Genomic DNA, 16,487 nt, shown 5'->3' on the forward strand with positions numbered 1-16,487 from the left:
GCTGTCCTTTCCATACTTTCTGTGGAGCATGCACATTAAATGAAACCAGGTGTTACTAATGTTTAAATGATGTTTACCTTTCTTGGTAAAGCCAAGGAGACTTTCAGTAGATCTTTTCTTGTTTCTCAGCTTGGTGTATCTCTTGCATTAGCTGCTGAGGAAGCAAGGGAGTACTTTGAGACATGATAATACCATGCATATATTATTGGTCCTGCAAGTTTAGAATGCATCTTTACACACTTTATGTTTTCATCCTCCCAGCAGCATCCTCATACCTATCTCCAAATATTTAAGCCTTTACATCAAGACTAACATTTGAGGCTTACTTCCCCTAAAGAAATCTAATTCTTGTTTTCTCATACAAAATCTGGTGTAATAGTCTACGTTATTTCTATCTGTCTCTCACTTTACTCTGTACGTTTCATGGAGCAGAGCCAGGCACTTAGACAGTAATTGGTATACATTCTCAGTAAATATTTGTGGAGTGAATGAATAAATATGCACTCTCTTAGTGATAATTTGCTGATTGAGTAACTTTAATGAGTTAAAGGAGGATGGGATATGAAACTATCATAGTAAGTATCTACTGTGTGCCAGAGATTATGCTAAGGACTTTTGTATCATCTTATATCTGAATTTCTCAACTCTGGCACTATTGACATTTTTGGCTGGATAATCCTTTGTTGTAAGGGTATGTCTTGTGCATTGTAAAATATTTAGCAGTATCTCTGCATTCCACCCATTAGGTGCCAGCAGCACCCCTCCTAGATGGGACAGCCAAAAATGTCCCCAGACACTGCCAAATGTTCCCTCGTGGGTAAAATCACCCCTGGTGGAGACCACTCTCTGAGATAATGCTCACAAGCACACTTTTGGGATGGGCATTATTATCTTGATTTTTACAGTTAAGCAAACTCAGTCTCAAGGAAGTTAAATAACCTCTATACAGGCTCACTTAGCCAGTAAGGAATAGATGTAGTTATGCCCCAGATCTGCTGGCAGCAGTTTCTGTTGTTTCCACTCTACCACTGTGTCTCCTGGCAGCTTTTTAAGACAAGCAGGCACTGGCAGAGATCTCTGAAAGCACTCTGTTAAAAAGAAGATTAAATCAAATGTGAAAGACATTCTTTGATTTTGGCTACCACCCCTGTTTATTCTGTCAGCTTTTTCCACTGCCGTAACAAGACATCCTGAACCATTTATCTTAATCCTCAATGTTTTAAGTCTGCCCATCTATAAAATGCATTTAATTACACTGTTTTCCCTTTGATTTATACAACTAGGCTCCCTGTGATATAATTATTTCAAGGAACAAGTAGAAAATAATACTATTAAAATACATAAAATAAAATGGCATGACTGCCATCCCTCAAAGTAAGTTATAGCTGTACCAGTCAAGAGTCAAGTGAGATCTTTTTTGCCACTTTCTTTACCATCCTCCCTAACTCTCACCTGCCACCCTAGACTCCTAGGGCAGCCAGAGGCAGGACAGTGAATGGAGGAGGGAGAATAGAAGAAAAAGATAAGAAACCGTGTGTATCTCTATTTTTTTCTACATGTATTTATAATAGTTATCTATAAGCCAGCATTGGCATGCTTTTTCTGTAAAGAGCCAGATAGTAAATAGTTTAGGCTTTGTGATCATAAAGTTTCTGTTGCAGCTCAGCTCTGCCTTTGAAAGCAGCCATTGAAAATACAGAAACAAATGGGCATAGCTGTGTTCCAATAAAACTTTATTTATAAAGATAGGCAATCAGTGAAGTTTGACCCATGGGCCACAGTTTGCAGACCACTGCTGTTAAAGAGTGCTTGTTTACTTGTTTATTACTTTTCTTCTCCCATTATAATACAAGTTCCAGTAGGGCAAGGATTTTGGTTGATTTATATACTGCTGTATCCTAGCACTTAGTGCAAATCCTCCCTCCCTATTCTTTCTTTTAGAAGTTTCCTGGAACTTCTTGAACATTATGCACTCCTCTAAACTACCCCAAATTTGCTCATATTTCTACCCTAGATATTCTAAAATGTTGGCTTGTCTTAGTCCCAAGGAAGAAGAGAAACGTGAAATTAAATTTTCTTATTTCCTTATTTTTAACCCACATTAAGATGCAAGTTCCTGATGAGCAGGGTTCTTGTGTTTTGTTCTCCATTGAGTTCCCAGTAGTTAGAACAGTGCTTGGCACATTATTAAATATTTGATGAATGGATGAATGAATACATATTTTGTTTGGGCCTTCTAAAAAAAAATACTTGTTGAAATCCAGATTGGAGTTTATAGTGGGCAGTGCGTGTTCTAGGAACAGCAGGAGACTCAAATGCCTGTAGGGTTCTGAGCAGCTAGAGAAGATAAAGCTTATCTAGAAAGTGAGGGAAGCAGAATAACATGTGCCTTTGTGTGAGGAGACACAAAGCATGTAAGGATACAGCCCTGAATGCTAACATTTTGGAGAGAGCAAAAGAGAAGGATTGAGAAGGGAAGGGGAAGTACTTTAACTATATATCTCAGGTCTGTTTCATTTTAATGAGTATTCCTGCAATTCACATTTTTAACCTAATGAAGTTAAACATTTATTTGTATAACTCTCACACTTGCAAGAAGTATTTGACATGATGGAAAACAGAAAAACAAAAATGCCTATACGAAGACTTAAATAATAGAAACACTAGAAAATAATAAAAGACCAAGATCTAAATCCATGTAAAAATGAGGCAGGGGAGAAGAAGGGTAGAAGAAACATGGGAGGAAATAGCTTTGTCAGAAAATCTAATTTTTGTGGTTCAACCCAAAATGTAATTTTTTGATTCTTGGTAGATAAGGCAGAAAAGGATAATGTGATAAAAGTGTCGGTGAGAATGAAGAGTAAAGGGTAAATTCAAAAGCTATTAGTACAGAAAAATTACTAGAACCTGGACTAACTGGCCTGTCTTGTGGAATTTAGCAGTATAATATAAGGCTTATGTGTAATGACTATGGAAATTACATCATACACAAGAAACTGTTTCTTAAAACTATTAAAATAAAATTATTTTCAGTAACTGTGGTTTTGACAGATTACCATCTTACAGTAGTTTAAGGTATTTCTAGCCAAACAATTTTCATTTTGTTTTTTTTAGATGATATTGTAAGATTTTTTTTTCTCCCTACAGTTTCACACGTTGATTTTTGTTCATTTTAGTTTCAGCCTATGGGCACTGTGTGCCGAGAAGCAGTAAATGATTGTGATATTCGTGAAACGTGCTCAGGAAATTCAAGCCAGGTAATTTACAAAATAACTGCTCTAAAACTTATGGGAAACAGTGGGGGTATCTTTAGTGCACTGACCCTCAAAGAGAAATGTAAATGAACAAGATGCTCGTGTCTCTTTCACATCATTTCTCCATTTTTTTTAGGAATTTAAGTTTCAGTGATTGAAGCTTGAGCAGATTTTGAACATAATTTTGTCTTAACGTTGAACTAACCTCAGACTGCGTGCATGCCTTAACTATTTTGTTTTTGTATTAAGTAGGTAGTACAAGGCATTTTCTTTTCATCTACTTAGTAAAGGAAGAAACAAATAAACTCTCTTCAGCTGATTGAACAAGAAGTCAGTGGAGGCAGGGACTCACAAACACACTGGATTCTTAGAGAGGACCCTTTTCTTTCTCTTGACTGTTATCTATGACAGCTTGCATCGTCTCAGCCATCAATAGCTGCTCTTGAATTTTATAGCACTTAGTTATAGATAGACAAGCTAGAGAAATTGAATAAACTTTGGTGGGAGTTCACAGATTTCAAAATGGTCTCTGTACATACAGACGGTCCTCACTTTGAAGGGTAGTGCCAAACCATAAAAATGACCATGCAAGCTGAGACTATGCAAAGTCATTTTAATAATCAAAGGAAAATATTGCACTTGTTTTGCAGTCTTCAAAAAATGCTGTCAGATTATTAAAAACTCTCTTACTGTTGGTTTTAAATGGATAGGGAGGTGAAAGAATAGTATTTATTTAGCATACTGTACATTAAAAGAGAAACATTGAGAATTAAAGGATTTTATTTCTTTGTAAAAACCTTAGAAGTAGTTTGAATAGAGCTTGCCTTCTTATAAGCTTTATGATACAGAGTGAGCATATTTTCTATGCCTTGTTGAACTGTCACACCCTTTTCTAGGTTTGGATAAGCTTTCAACATTTTATTCTTTGTGCTTTCAATGTCATGAGATATCCCTGAGAGATGTGAAGATGTGAATGTGAAGTTTCTTGCTGGCATTACCCCCTCTGGGACATCGTCACCTATATGTCACAATCACCTTATTCACCGATGTCATTAAGTCCTCCTTCAGCAAGTTCCTCTGGTTGCATGTCTAGAGGCTCTTGAACAGCAGTATTGACATTCCCACAGTCAGCAATTTTTTTCTGTAACTCCATTTACAAGTTCAATTTGCATTTCACTTCTGGTGTCATCACTTTTCTTTGCTGCACTTTCATCTCTGTTGGCCAGTTTCCTCTCTTGGTATTCCGTTTTTGCAAAATGGCACATGATATCATCAGAAGACAAAGAGGCAACATAATTGCATGCTTTGCTCTCTGTTTATACTCATTCAATAATGCCTTATAATTTTTCATAATTGCTGCAAGGAAAAAAGTAGGATTATAAAGTGTGTCCTTTTCTGACATTCTTAAAGTGGACTTTGGCTTGAAAGTCATTATTTTTAGTATAAGGGCTATATTTCTTCTCATGGCAAAAGAAAGGAAACTAGTTATTGCTCCATTTATGCAGACTTACTCTTTATTTTTTTATTGTCCCCTTCTCTTTCTTGCTCTGAAAAATAGTATATCTGTGTGAATCAAGATGCTTTTAAAAGTATCATTAATTGAGTCTATGGTAGTCAGTTCTTTTTATTTGCTGCTATGTAATCAACTGTTTTTGCCTCTGGTAGATTCATATTTTCAGGGGCAAGTGTACCCATTGTTTTTCCTCTTGCTTTCTCTTTTATTTTTTTAATTTATTTTTTACCAAATACCCAGACTTCAAGGACATCCACTTGCTCTTGACCTCCTTTGCATTTTGTTTTATAGATGGTATAAGGGACTAGCCGTATTAACAAATATGTTTTTAAAAGTGAATATTAAAGGGTTTAGCTCAGCCTTATATTTTGCACTGCATTTCATTCATAGTTGTTCTCTTTTTCCTAGTGTGCCCCTAATATTCATAAAATGGATGGATATTCATGTGATGGTGTTCAGGTAGGTCACTTCATTTTTACCTATGTTTTTCACATGTACCAGCATGAAAGGAATACTGAAATCTTATCAAAATAGGAAGATCAATTTAAATGTTTGTAATCAATTCTGAAGATAAAAGGCCTCTCTACTATTCATCTATTATTTTTCCCAATCATAGTTTCTTTTTCAGTTATCTGACATAAGCAGATATTGCATTGCTAATGGGTATTTGCTTTTCCGTTTTAGGGAATTTGCTTTGGAGGAAGATGCAAAACCAGAGATAGACAATGCAAATACATTTGGGGGCAAAGTAAGTAAATAGTGTGGCTTGGTCATTGTTAAAGCATGATGTCAGGCGGACTTCTCAAGGACATGTGTGCTGGAAGTAAATTTTTGACTACTTTATGACTGGGGGATTCTCAAAGCTACCACAGGTCTTAGCAGGGGCATGTTTCTGGAAATTAGAGTAAGGCACCCCTTTGAGAAGCAGCCCCACACATCTTGGCTAGTTGGCAGTGCCTGTGGACGAGACAGAAAGTGCCTTTGCTGCCAGGCAGATGGAGCCCATGCCAGGGTGCACAGCTTGGAGAATAGAGCAAACCTGGATTTCAGCTCCATGTATACTCTTCTCAGCTGAGTGCCCTGAAGCTAAAGCTTCACAACCATATGGGATGGACGTGGACCCTGGACAGGACGTCCTTAACTTAGAACAGCAGCATTTTATCTAGAGTCATTTTTTTCCTCCTTGGATATTTTTCTTAAACTCTAGTTGGCTTTCCTAGTTATGCACTTCTGCTGAAGTGGCTTTGCTGTATCAGAAAGAAATGTTAATGTTTAGCCTTTAAAGTCTGTCAGATTTCCAAAGGAAAATATATGATATTTAGATTTAAATTATACTCTGTTTAAATGTTTATTTAAATGTTGAGTAATGTATTGTTTCCTAGAAGTACTACTAGCCAAAACTTTTGGAAGCAGTTTTTGTTTTAAACTGTTTCAGGAGACAATTTGTAGTAGGAAAAAGGCTATAAAAATAACGATAATTCTTAATAGTTATAAGTAGGTGCCACAATCCTTTTAGGAGGGGAAGTGTATGCTCTCTTTAAGCAATTGGAAACATTGGGATGGGAAAACATTTAGTCAGGCAGGTTTGTACTCCGAAAAAAGATATCATTTTTGTTTTATCCACTTGAGCAAAAATAGTAGCTGACAACAAGAAGTAGGAAACATAACTACCGACATAACTATTGTTTTTTTTTAAATATACCAACAATTATCCTTTGATTAGTTTGCATTTTGTCCTAATTCTTAGATAACTCTATCAACTGTCCCTGGTTTTAGAAAAGATAAAAGCCTGAAAAAGATACTGATGTACCTTAAAATGTTATTTGACTTCCAGAGATTTAGCATGAATTCAAGCTTGTCTTAAAGCAAAGTAAAATTGCTTTTGATAGCTGCTAAGAAGTGGGGAGCAAGGTAGAAATTGTACCACTGTTTCTTGAATCTAATTACAGGATATAACTATTATAATAAACTTGTCTTTATGATTAATAAAATATGCTGAATGAGAAATTCATGTATTATATTTAGCACTGAGATTAAAGAATAGAGTATATATTCAAGGAAATATTTGTTATTGCCTTCCCTAATTATTGGCCAAATTCTTTGTTGTTGTTGTTGTTGTTGTTGAGATGGAGTCTTGCTTTGTTGCCAGGCTGGAGTGCAGTGATGTGATTTCAGCTCACTGCACCCTCTGCCTCCTGGGTTCAAGCGATTTCCCTGCCTCAGCCTCCCAAGTAGCTGGGACTACAGGTGCACGCCACCACACCCAGCTAATTTTTTTGTATTTTAGTAGAGACGGGGTTTCACCATGTTGGCCAGGGTGGTCTCGATCTCCTGACCTCATGATCTGCCCGAATTATTGGCCAAATTCTAAGGAGTGTTTGTTTTTGTAGCCTACAGCCTGAGTCCCAACAGAGAACTAAATACATTTGTTTACTAAATTTCAAATGAGCTTTAATGAAAACCTATCTGAGTCATGGATATATATGATCCATGGTAAAACTGTGAACCATTGGTAACATTTTTGGAATTGATAACACTGTAGTGATGAAGAGTCCTTATATTACAATTTTTCTTTTCTGCAAAGCTTTTGAGCAGCCAAATCGTACTTCCCTCACTGATAGAAAATTTTTTTCTGCCTTAGAGGTGACAGCATCAGACAAATATTGCTATGAGAAACTGAATATTGAAGGGACGGAGAAGGGTAACTGTGGGAAAGACAAAGACACATGGATACAGTGCAACAAACGGTGAGGTGGAGACGTCAGCCCAGAATTCATCCCTTGGTCAATTACAAGTGTACTTTTTTGAGTGACTAGGAAGTTTCTGCTTTCTGCATCACACAAAGTGTGCTCTTGCCTCCTTAACCTCATCTCTTCCCAGTGTTCCAGCATCACCTGTGCAGAGGGCTTCCAAATCTTGACATGTGTGCTCACCTCTCTCCTAAGCCCCAGGTCATACTTGCCCCCACCTCAGGATTTTCTTACCTAGAAGACACCTTTTAGCATCTCAAAGGCAAAAGAACTTAAAGCCACCAGAATATGCACTGAGTGCTATTGAATTGAATTAACTGGCTCTAACTTTCCCAAACCACCCCCTTTTTGCCAAAGGTCTCAATATTTCACTGTCCTTCTGTCTAGAAGCCTTAAAGTGATCCTTCCCTCTACACATTGTCCAAATGCCAAATTACATCCATTCTTCCCTTTGCTTTGCCACCATTTGTCTTTAATTCATGTATTCACTTACGTTCCTATTACCATTACCTGAACTAAGACCTATATTAATCCTTCAACTATTACAAAATTCTTTTAACAGTTTTCTGTGCCAGCATTCCCTAGTGTACTACTATCAGAATAATCTTTTGGATCTTTTTTACTGTCAATTCTTTGTTGAAAGTTCACTGGTTCCACGTGACTAATTAATAGTGAGAACAGTACCCAGCACTGATTGAGTGAACACTGTGTGCTAAGCACTGTATCACACTTTACATAAGCTATGCCATTTAATCTTCATGGCAGTCCTCCCATTTTATGGAGGAGGAAACTGAGACACAGTTAATTTGTCCAAAGTCATGTATATGGGATGTAATAATAAGCAGAAGTAGAATTTGGAGAGTATGATTTCAGAACTCTCTCTTCACCACTTTGCTGAATGTCATAGTCTTGTTAACAAATTAAATGGAACCTTAGCTTGGTACTGCACCTATTCAACAATTGTCCCCAACCTACACTTTTTGTCATTTCATTTATATTCTTCCAAATCTAGCAAACCTTACCATTCCTAATATGTCCCTACCTCCATGCCTACATTTATGCTCTATAATCCTCCAGAAGCACCCTTTAACTCATACTATCATCAGCCAAAAATATACCTATTCTTCAAAGCCCAGCTTGGAAAACACTTTCTATATATAAATTTCTTTATGATTTACTCTAGAAATAAATTATCTCTCTCTTCTTTGAACTTCCACAGCCCTTTGTACTTATTTGTCCGTAATTTTGTTTTATAAGTTGTTTATGTGTGTGATTTATCTTATTTAGATATAATTTTCTTGTGAATAAAGATCATATCTAATTGTCTTTATATATTCTGATTACATAGGTTCATATACATAAATGACATTCAAAAAAGTTTTGAATGAATATCTCTTCTCTGTTGAGAAAGCATTTTTGTTTATGATAGATACAGTAAAATGATAACATAATTTTAAAAAGCATTTTTAAAGAATAAAGTAATACATTCTTTTCTATGTTGGTGAAAAATACAGGTTCTAATTTTTCTTTTTTCTCCATGTGGTAAAGTCTGATACTTTTGTATATAATCTTGCTGACTTACTAATTACTCTTCACAAGATATTTTAAAAATATGTTTATTGTTATCTCTACTAATAATTAAAATGTGTTGGATATAAATAATATGTAAGATAGTATTAACAACAGTAAAGATATTTTATAAGTTAAGTTAGAATCATATGTAATAGTTGGGGAAGTAGTGAAATATATTGAAGAAAGGATAATGAGCCTTTGTAGTTGGCAGTCTGTAAAATAAATGCAGCCTATAATTTCCTCTTTAATTCTAGGGCAACAGGTTGAAAAAAACATCTGTATTCCAAAAGAATGCTCATCCAAATATCATTCAATTACCAATTTAAAAAAAATTGTCTGGGCACAGCATCTCATGCTTGTAATCCCAGTGCTTTGGGAGGGTGAGGAGGGAGGTTGCTTGGGGTCAGGAATTCAAGGCCAGCCTGGGCAACATAGTGAGACCCTGTCTCTGTGAAAAATTTAAAAGTTAGTTGGGTCTGGTAGCATACACCTGTAGTCCCAGCTACCTGGGAGGCTGAGGCAGGAGGACCACTGGAATCAGGAGTTTGAGGCTGCAGTGAGCCATGATTACACCACTACACTCCAACTTGGACAACAGAGTAAGACCCTGACTCTAAGAAAAAAAAAAAAAGAAGAAGAAGAAGAAGAAGAAATAGATTAGTATATCCAGTATTGTGTTATGGGAAAAGAGATTTCAATATAAAAGAAGCCAATTTGATGGATTCTTTAAATACTTGAACTAATGGACAGTAAAGAAAAAGCTAGAAAACAATTGAGATTTTGGTACATCAGTAAGAGTTTCAGTGAAGACACTTTTTAGAGCAGGTGGCACACTAATTTGGACTTATTTTATTTCACTTGGCATATGAGTAGATAATATACTTGATGAAAACCAAATGCTAAAATGAGAGAAGATTATTCCAACTGTACATGGTTTGCTATATATTTGGGAAAAGAAGTAATTGGTAATCTTTTGATACAGGGATGTGCTTTGTGGTTACCTTTTGTGTACCAATATTGGCAATATCCCAAGGCTTGGAGAACTCGATGGTGAAATCACATCTACTTTAGTTGTGCAGCAAGGAAGAACATTAAACTGCAGGTAATTATCTAACCATTCTGTAAGAATCTGAGTCATCTTATTTCTCAGGAATGCAGTTTAGGATTCCTTCCGTTTTCAATTAACGTACATGTTAGTAGGTCGAAATATAATCTAGTCTATAGAGACGATTGAGTAAATCCTAACAGAGAAGAGATAAAAAGAAGATAAAAAATAGTTGAATGAAGAATATTGTGTGATTACTAGAGTTAGGTTTAGATTGGTCAGTAAAGTCTTATAGAGTTTGGTTTCCAAACTTACAGAATTTGGAAAATGAATGAGGACTTCTAGGTAAATCAGTGTATTAAATATATGCATCTACTTTTGCTCCCTTATGAAATCTCACTAAAATGATACCAAATGGATCTTTTTTTACAGTTCATATATCCACAGGGAGGCATAGAAAGAGAGAAGAGATAATAGCAACAATATTTTGTTATGTATAAAGCAAATGGATGTGTGGCACGTGACTTATCAAAGCTGAGAAAGCTGAATTCCTAAGTCAGTAATGAGGAAAACTGAGAATCAATCCAAGATATACTCTTACTTCCCCACAGGCTCAGAAATTGGCAGCATCATCTACTTTAGGAAGAGGGAGGGAAGGAGTGGAGGGAAGGGGCTGAAATACAGAAAATAGATGAAAGGCTGTTTAAAAAGCAGTTAGATACTCAGATTACTTCCCCAACTCAGCTAAACGGGATTTCCCACCTTCCCATGGAAGACTGGAGCTTTATACTCTATAGAGAATAAAAGAGGAGGTTTCTAAGCTGGAGGACAGCAAGCAATATTTATATAAGGGTTGTATGGAAGTAGTCCAACCTCAATGGTACCGATTTCCAGTCATCTGTTTGGTCTCCTAATTCAAATATGAGCAGATTATCAGAGATGTGAAAAAAAGTCTGTAACATGAAAAAAAAAAAAGACAAAAACAATGAGACAATGAAGGGGAAAAAAACAAAACCACTTATCAATATTTATGAGAGATAAGAGACTTCTATCATTAAACAAGAAAATAGGGTGCTGTTTTTTTAAACAGGGAACATTCAGAAAGAAAAAATTTAGTAGTTGAAATTATCTTCCAGAAAGTAGGGTAAAAAGGCAAAGAAATGGAACATAGAGAAAATCTTACACATTAGGATAGCAATAATAACAGAGGAAACAGCAGGGAGGAAATTTTCAATGAGTAACTCAAGAGAATTGTCTAGAAATAAAGGACTTGAGTTTCCATATTAACAGGCTCACCAAGTGCTGAATACAATGAGTGGAATTAGAGGTACATCTAAACATATCATTATGAAATTTTAGAACCTTAGAACAAAGCAAAGAATTCTGGAAGTTTCCAGAGAGGAGAAAAAAATCAAAGACTTAAGAATTAAAATGGTTTAGGATTTGGCAACAGGAGCCCTGGGAGTCAGAAGACATTAGAGAAAATTATTTCCAAACTAGAATTTTGTACTCTGGCAAAATATCAAACAAGTGTGAGGGTAGAAAATAAAGACATGTTTAGTTATGCTACAGATTTCTCAGGAAAGTACTAGAAATTGCACTCCACCAAAACAAAGTAAACCAAGAAAGAGAAAGACAGGGAATATAGGAAACAACATACCACAAAGAGAGACCAGGCAATCCCCAAGTTGATAGTGAGGCGAAAGTCAAGATTTACAGTGCTATGAAACCGGCACATGTGGACAGTCAGCACAGACAACAGCAGGCCAGAAACTCCAGGAGACCTTCATAAATAACAAAAGAATGAATTAAGAGTAGAAAATGGTTTTCTTCTAGGATGAGTATCTGGAAGAATATCTAGAGAGGCAGAGAACTGCTTTATTGTGTTTAAAAACAGTTTATCTGTTGATTCTTTAAACTATATGCATATGTAATTTTGATAAAAATAAATGAAGTGAATGGGATTGAATGTAAATGGCCTAAATACCCCATTTAAAAGGCACCAGAGTGACAAGTTGGAGAAAAATAAGACCCCAAGGTGTGCTGTCTTCAAGAGAGCCATCTCATATGCAGTGACATCTATAGACTCAAAATGAAAGGATGTGGGAAAATCTAGCAAGCAAATGGAAATCAGAAAAAAAGCAGGGTTGCAATCCTAATTTCAGACAAAACAGACTTTAAGCCAACAAAGATACAGAAAGACAAAGAAGGGCATTATGTAATGGTAGAGGGTTCAATTCAACAAGAAGAGCTAACTACCCTAAATATATATGCACCCAACACAGGAGCACCCAGCTTCATCAAGCAAGTTCTTAGAGACCTACAAAGAGACTTAAACTCCCTCACAATAACAGTAGGAGACTTCAACACTTCACTGATAGTATTAGATAGATCATCAAGGCAGAAAATTAACAAAGATATTGAGGACCTGAAGTCAATATCGGACCAAATGGATCTGATAGACCTCTACAGAACTCTCCACCTAAAAACAACACAGTATATATTCTTCTAATCATCACATGACCCATACTCTAAAATTGACCACACAATTGGACATAAAACAATCCTCAGCAAATGCTAGCTAGAGCACTAAAATCATACCAAACCCACTCTTGGACCACAGCACAATACAAATAGAAATCGAGACTTAAAATTTTTTTCAAAACCATGTAATTATGTGGAAATTAAGCAACCTGGTCCTGAAATGACTTTTAGGTAAATAATGAAATTAAGGCAGAAATCAAGAAGTTCTTTGAAACTAATGAGAAAAAAGATACAAAATACAAGAATCTCTGGGACACAGCTAAGGCAGTGTTAAGAGGGCAATTTATAGCCCTAAATGCCCTCATCAAAAAGTTAGAAAGCTCTCAAATTAACAATCTAACATCACAACTAAAAGAACTAGAGAAGCAAGAACAAACCAACCCCAAAGCTAGCAGAAGACAAGAAATAACCAAAATCAGAGCTGACCTGAAAGAGACATGAGACATGAAAAGCCAGGTAAAATATCAACAAATCTAGGAGTTTATTTTTTGGAAAAATTAATAAGATAGGTCACTAGATAGACTAATAAAGAAGAAAAGAGAGAAGATCCAAATTAATACATCAGAAACGAAAAGGGGATGTTACGACTCACCCCACAGAAATACAAACAATCATCAGAGACTACTACGAACACCTGTGGCACACAAACTAGAAAATCTAGAAGAGATGGATAAATGCCTGGACATGTGTATACGTTTCCAAGACTGAATCAGGAAGAAATTGATTTCCTGAACAGACCAATAACAAGCTCCAAAATTAAACCAGTAATAAATAGCCTACCAACCAAAAAAAAGGCCAGGGCCAGACAGACTCACAGCCAAATTCTACCAGATGTATGAAGAAGAGCTGGCACCATTCCTCCTGAAACTATTCAAAAAAATTGAGGAGGAGTGACTCCTCCCTATTTCATTTTATGAGGCCAGTATCATCCTCATACAAAAACATGGCAGAGACTCTACAAAAAAAGAAAATTTCAGCCCAATATCCTTGATGAACATTGATTCAAAAATCCTCAACAAAATACTTGCAAACCAAATTGAGTAGCACATCAAAAATCATATCCACCATAATCAGGTAGGCTTTGTTCCCGGGTTCCAAGTTTGGTTCAACATACGCAAATTAGTAAATGTGATTTATCACATAAACAGAACTAAAGACAAAAACCACATGATTATCTCAATAGATGCAAAAAAGGGTTTTGATAAAATCCAACATCCTTTCATGTTAAAAACTCTCAATAAACTAGGTATTAAAGGAACATACCTCAAAATGAGAGCCATCTATGACAAACCCACAGCCAACATCATACTGAATAGGCAAAAGCTGGAAGCATTCTCCTTGAAAACTTACACAGGACAAAGATGTCCTCTCTCACCACTCCTATTCAACATAGTATTGGAAGTCCTGGCCAGAGCAATTAGGCAAGAGTAAAAGATAAGGGAAATCCAAATAAGAAGAGAGGAAGTCAAACTATTGCTCTTTGCTGATGACGTGATTCTATATCTAGAAAACTCCATAGTCTTGACCTAAAAGCTCTTTCAGCTGATAAACAACTTCAGCAAAGTTTTAGGATACAAAATCAGCATACAAAAATCACTAGCATTCTCATGCACCAACAATAGCCAAGCTGAGGGTCAGATCAGGAATGCAATTCCATTCACAATTGCCGTAAAAATAGTAAAGTACCCAGGAATACAGCTAGTCAGGGAGGTAAAAAATCTCTGCAGTGGGAATTACAAAACACTGCTCAAAGAAATCAGAGATGCCACAAACAAAAGGAAAAACATTCCATGGTTGTGAATCAGAAGAATAAATATTATTCAAATGGCCATACTGCCAAAGCAATTTACAGATTAAATGCTATTGCTATCAAACAATCGATGACATTCTTCACAGAACTAGAAAAAGCTCTTAAAATTCACAGGGAACTAAAAAGCTGGAGGTATCACATTGCTCAACTTCAAACTATAGTACAGGGCTACAGTAACCAAAACAGCATGGTACTGGTACAAAAACAGATACATAGACCAATGGAACAGAATAGAGAGCCCAGAAATAAAGTTGCACGCCTGCAACCATCCGATCTTCGATGAAGCTGACAAAAACAAGTAATGGGGTACTGGGTATATACCCAAAGGATTATAAATCATGCTGCTATAAAGACACATGCCCACGTATGTTTATTGCGGCACTATTCACAATAGCAAAGACTTGGAACCAACCCAAATGTCCATCAATGATAGACTGGATTAAGAAAATGTGGCACATATACACCATGGAATACTATGCAGCCATAAAAAATGATGAGTTCATGTCCTTTGTAGGGACATGGATGAAGCTGGAAACCATCATTCTCAGCAAACTACCACAAGGACAAAAATCAAACACCATGTGTTCTCACTCATAGGTGGGAATTGAACAATGAGAACACTTGGACACAGGAAGGGGAACATCACACACCGGGGCCTGTCATGGGGCAGGGGGAAGGGGAAGGGATAGCATTAGGAGATATACCTAATGTAAATGACGAGTTACTGGGTGCAGCACACCAGCATGGTGCATATATATATGTAACAAACCTGCACGTTGTGCACATGTACCCTAGAACTTAAAGTATAAGAATAATAATAATAAAAAACCAACCCCCCTCCAAAAAAAAATCACTTCATTTCTAATTCTCAAATAAATTCAACATATTTGGAAAAAAAAAAAACAAGTAATGGGGAAAGGACTCCCTATTCAATAAATGGTGCTGGGATAACTGGCTAGCCATATGCAGAAGATTGAAACTGGACCCCTTTCTTACACCATATACAAAAATAAACTCAAGATAGATTGAAGACTTAAATATAAAACTCAAAAGTATAAAAACCCTGGAAGACAACTTAGGCAATACTGTTTTGGACATAAGAATAGTCAAAGATTTCATTATGAAGACACCAGAAGCAATCATAACAAGCAAAAATTGACAAATGGAATCTAATTAAACTAAAGTGCTTCTGCACAGCAAAAGTAACTATCAACAGAGTAAACAGACAACCTACAGAATGGGAAAATTCTTTTGTAAACTATACATTTGACAAAGGTCTAATATCCAGCATCTATGAGGAACTTAAATTTACAAGAAAAAACAACCCCATTAAAAAGTGGGCAAAGGACATGAACAGACACTTTTCAAAAGAAGACATCCATTTGGTCAAAGAGCATGTGAAAAAAGATCGATATCACTGATCATTAGAGAAATTCAAATAAAAACCACCATAAGATACCATCTCACACCAGTCAGAATGATTATTATTAAAACATCAAAAAATAACGTGCTGGCAAGGTCGCAGACAAAGGGGAACATTTACACACCTTTGGTGGGAGTGTAAATTAGTTTAACCATTGTGGAAGGCAGTGTGGCGATTCTTCAAAGACCTAAAAACAAATACTATTCGACCCAGCAATCCTATTACTGGGTATAAACCCAAAGGAATATAAATCATTCTACCATAAAGACACAGGCACACGTATGTTCATTGCAGCACTGTTCACAGTCTCAAAGACATGGAATCAACCTAAATGCCCATCAGTGGCAGACTGGATAAAGAAAATGTGTAATGCGCACACACACACACACACACACACACACACACACACACCCCATGGAATACTATGCAGCCATAAAAAAGAACAAGATCATGTCCTTCACAGGGACATGGATGGAGCTGGAGGCCATCATCCTTAGTAAACTAACACAGGAACAGAAAACCAAATACCACATGTTCTCACTTATAAGTGGGAGCTAAATGATGAGAACACATGGA

The 16,487-nt window shown here is 36.3% G+C and overlaps 1 protein-coding gene and 1 long non-coding RNA gene across 36 annotated transcripts in view; one reads left to right on the forward strand and one right to left on the reverse strand.

Moving 5' to 3' along the window:
* The window catches only part of ADAM22 (ADAM metallopeptidase domain 22), a 269,774-nt gene that overhangs the window by 212,527 nt on the left and 40,760 nt on the right, over window positions 1–16,487 (forward strand). For all 35 annotated transcript variants that reach the window (XM_016957687.4, XM_016957691.4, XM_054655918.2 and 32 more), the window contains 5 exons: window positions 3,177–3,257; window positions 5,176–5,226; window positions 5,452–5,515; window positions 7,409–7,514; window positions 10,072–10,191. In XM_016957687.4, the coding sequence (XP_016813176.1) occupies window positions 3,177–3,257; window positions 5,176–5,226; window positions 5,452–5,515; window positions 7,409–7,514; window positions 10,072–10,191 (422 nt within the window). The remainder of the gene's footprint in view (window positions 1–3,176; window positions 3,258–5,175; window positions 5,227–5,451; window positions 5,516–7,408; window positions 7,515–10,071; window positions 10,192–16,487) is intronic.
* Window positions 10,091–11,483, reverse strand: LOC129135526 (uncharacterized). Its single transcript, XR_008536461.1, has 3 exons — window positions 11,431–11,483; window positions 11,008–11,087; window positions 10,091–10,330 (listed from the first exon to the last, which is right to left on the reverse strand). It is a non-coding gene; the product is annotated as an uncharacterized LOC129135526 (long non-coding RNA).

Source organism: Pan troglodytes, chromosome 6 (assembly GCF_028858775.2).
Source record: "Pan troglodytes isolate AG18354 chromosome 6, NHGRI_mPanTro3-v2.0_pri, whole genome shotgun sequence".
NCBI lineage: Eukaryota > Metazoa > Chordata > Mammalia > Primates > Hominidae > Pan > Pan troglodytes.